This window comes from Volvox carteri (assembly GCF_000143455.1).
Source record: "Volvox carteri f. nagariensis unplaced genomic scaffold VOLCAscaffold_48, whole genome shotgun sequence".
Taxonomy (NCBI): domain Eukaryota; kingdom Viridiplantae; phylum Chlorophyta; class Chlorophyceae; order Chlamydomonadales; family Volvocaceae; genus Volvox; species Volvox carteri.
The window spans coordinates 146,993-149,941 of record NW_003307591.1 but is presented as its reverse complement, the minus strand read 5'-3'; the positions used below and the strand labels follow the sequence as shown (position 1 = coordinate 149,941).

At 59.5% G+C, this 2,949-nt stretch overlaps 1 protein-coding gene across 1 annotated transcript in view; it reads left to right on the top strand.

Annotated features, from left to right (window-relative positions):
- Positions 1 to 2,444, top strand: part of VOLCADRAFT_95925 (uncharacterized protein) — a gene marked incomplete at both ends in the record, with an annotated part of 13,560 nt that extends 11,116 nt beyond the window's left edge. Inside the window, 6 exons of the mRNA XM_002955048.1 lie at positions 161 to 218; positions 630 to 782; positions 1,091 to 1,257; positions 1,506 to 1,582; positions 1,759 to 1,951; positions 2,274 to 2,444. Coding sequence (XP_002955094.1) covers positions 161 to 218; positions 630 to 782; positions 1,091 to 1,257; positions 1,506 to 1,582; positions 1,759 to 1,951; positions 2,274 to 2,444 — 819 coding nt within the window. The remainder of the gene's footprint in view (positions 1 to 160; positions 219 to 629; positions 783 to 1,090; positions 1,258 to 1,505; positions 1,583 to 1,758; positions 1,952 to 2,273) is intronic.
- Between the last annotated feature and the right edge of the window lie 505 nt (positions 2,445 to 2,949).

Here is a 2,949-nt window from a genome sequence, read left to right as displayed (position 1 = left end):
GGTGACGCTCGTTGGTTTGGGCGGCAGTGTCGCCACCAGATCCAGGGGGGCAGGAATGGGTGCCCAGTCATCGGTTGAGATGCCCGTACAAGCGAACATTCGGTTGCTGTTCAACCGAAACCCTGTGGTGGGAGACAAGTTCGCATCGCGTCACGGCCAGAAGGGTGTGCTGTCCATCTTGTGGCCTGATGTGGACATGCCGTTCTGCGCGTCTACGGGTGCGTGTGTGCGGCAGGGGCTTCAGGGAAGCTGTGGGGTGGGGGGTGGGGGTGTAGTAGAGAGACCGGGAACGGGAAACCACGCGGAGGTTGGGGTGCCGTACGAGGAGTACGGAAGCGTTAAACGCAGTAGAAGGCCGGGGGGGATGTACCCGCGGGGGTTCCCATGGAGGCGGTGTGAAGGGTGAGTTGTGGTGTGCGCAGTACATATGCCTATGACAGAGAGGGAAGAGGGGAGGAAGGGAGGGAGGGAGGGAGGGAGGGAGGGAGCCTGTTTGTACGACAAGAAGATAACTCGCCATCACTGGATGACCTCTCCTCTCCCTCCTACCCTGGCAGCAGCTTCACTCGTTTTTCTGCGTTTGTGGTTCGTCTTACCCCCGTCTCCTCTTTCCCCCCCCCCCCCGGCAGGTATCCGGCCCGACCTGATCATTAACCCGCACGCCTTCCCCTCCCGCATGACGATTGGCATGTTGGTGGAGAGTCTGGTGTCCAAGGGAGGAGCACTGGCAGGGCAATTTGTGGACGCCTCACCGTTCCAGCGCTCGGACGGGGTGGAGAAGGGTGAGTAGTTGGGGAGAGGGGGCAATGGAGAAGGGAGGAGGTGACAAGAGGGGCGGGGGGGAAAAGGGGCCCCGGGAAACGGCGGGCTAGGGGCCCCCCGATAGTGTCAAGACAGGTGCTGCTGCGCTGCTTTGGACGTTGGTCGGCAGTCCGGGCCCTTCATACGCTTCTTGCAACCTATGATTTCCCCTCTCCCCCTCCGCTCCCTGGACTCCACCTCTGGTGCTTTTGGTGGCAGTGGGGAAAATCCCAGACTGGAAAAAATTCCGGATTCCGGACCTCTTACTTCTCCTCTCTTCCCCCGGCAGGTAACCCCGTGGAGCGGTGGGGTGAGTATTTGGAGCGACAGGGGTTTTCCCGGTACGGCCAGGAGACCATGATCAGCGGGGTCACGGGGCAGGAGATGCCGTGCGATATCTTCATAGGGCCCGTGTACTACCAGCGGTTGCGTCACATGGTGTCTGATAAGTTCCAGGTGGGTGAGAGGGCGGGAGGGTGGGAGGGTGGAAGTTTTTTGGGGGGGGGCCGGAGGCATAAAATGTTAAAGTTATTAAAAAAAGGAGCAGCGTAATCATTCCATTCGGGCATTCCGGCTGGCTCTATAAGTGCCCCGGGAATGGGGGGCAGGTAGGAGAATTGCCCACCCAGATAGGAGTCGAGGGAAGGGCTTGACAGTGTCCCCCTGTCCCCCGGTGCAGCCCTCCCTCCCGCCCTCCCGCCCAGTGCCCAGGAGGGTTTCGTAACGTGGTTTCGGTGCCGCGTTCCCCCTCTTTCCTTGGCAGCAGCTTCACTCGTTCGTGGTTCGTCTCCCCCCCCCCTCAAACCACTCCGTTGGGAAGGGGAGGGGGCTTCCCCCCTAGAAAGGCCCTGAGGACTTCCGACGGTTACGTTATTCCTCCCTCTCACTGCCGTACACATACTCCCGTAGGTGCGTTCCACAGGCCCCATCAACAACTTGACAAGGCAACCCATCAAGGGCCGAAAATTTCGGTGGTGGCATTCGCTTTGGCGAGATGGAGCGCGACTCCCTGCTGGCTCACGGCGCGGCCTACCTCTTCCACGACCGGCTCCACGCCTGCTCCGACTACCACGTGGCGGATGTGTGCACGAGCTGCGGGAGTATGCTGGCGCCGCTGCGGAAGGCCGCGGCCAATGCGGCTCTCACCACGGTGAGTGCGGCCGCCAGGGGTGGTGCCTGCTTGTGGGAGGGGGGGAGGAGGAAGGGGAGGAGGGAAAGAGCGGGGGGGGCGGTAGATGGCGCCGCGCCCGGCCGGAGCCGCTTCTTGGCGGGGGTGCCAACTTTAATAATACCCGGAAAAGTCGAAGCATCCTAATAACACCTACCCTCGCCCTCCCCGCAACTCCGCACCCAGCCACCACTCACCCACTCGTTAAATTAGCACAACGCTACTATTTCTCCCTCCGCTACGACGCGTGCCTACGCAAAACACACACGCGTGCACCCCCGCCATTTCCTACTCGCACACGCAGGGTTTGATGTTGCGCGGGGCCGTGGCGGACAGCAGCGGCAAGACCGTGTGTCCGCAGTGCGCACCCGACAGCTCCGCCACCATTGAGCGGGTGGCGCTGCCGTACGTGTTCCGTTACCTGGCCACGGAGCTGGCAGCCATGAACTTGAAGTTGGAGCTGGAGGTCAAGTAGAGGGTTCGGGGATATAGTAGTAACGTGGAGAAGGTAAAACGGCGGAAACATGACTATGAAGGTTCTTGCCCAGGCCACCCGGCTAGGCGGTAACAATGTATTTTGATAGCACAGCTCACCATACTCTTTTTTACTATACTCTTACTACGTTCTTTTACTTTCCTTTTCCTGTGTGTTTGCTCACTTTTTTTTGCGAGGCAAGGAAGTGTTGCAGAGGCTGCTTGTGAAATGTATTAATGCACGACTCGTGTTGCTTTTTAATAGGAACTTTGGGAGCTGCAAATCTTCATTAGGCTTGTGTATATGTGTCCATGTGCAGGGGTAGGAGGGTAGGAGATGCAAAAAGGCTGGCTGTGGTAGAAGGGCTTCTTTCCTTGTGAAGGTGGCAAGGTGCTGCTGTTGCACTTGCCGTAATTGAGGTGGTACTATGCCGTGCTGTACTGTGTGCGCGTGTGTGTGTGGCGGGGGACTAGAGTGGAGTGGGGAGTGTGGGGACAGGCGGGCG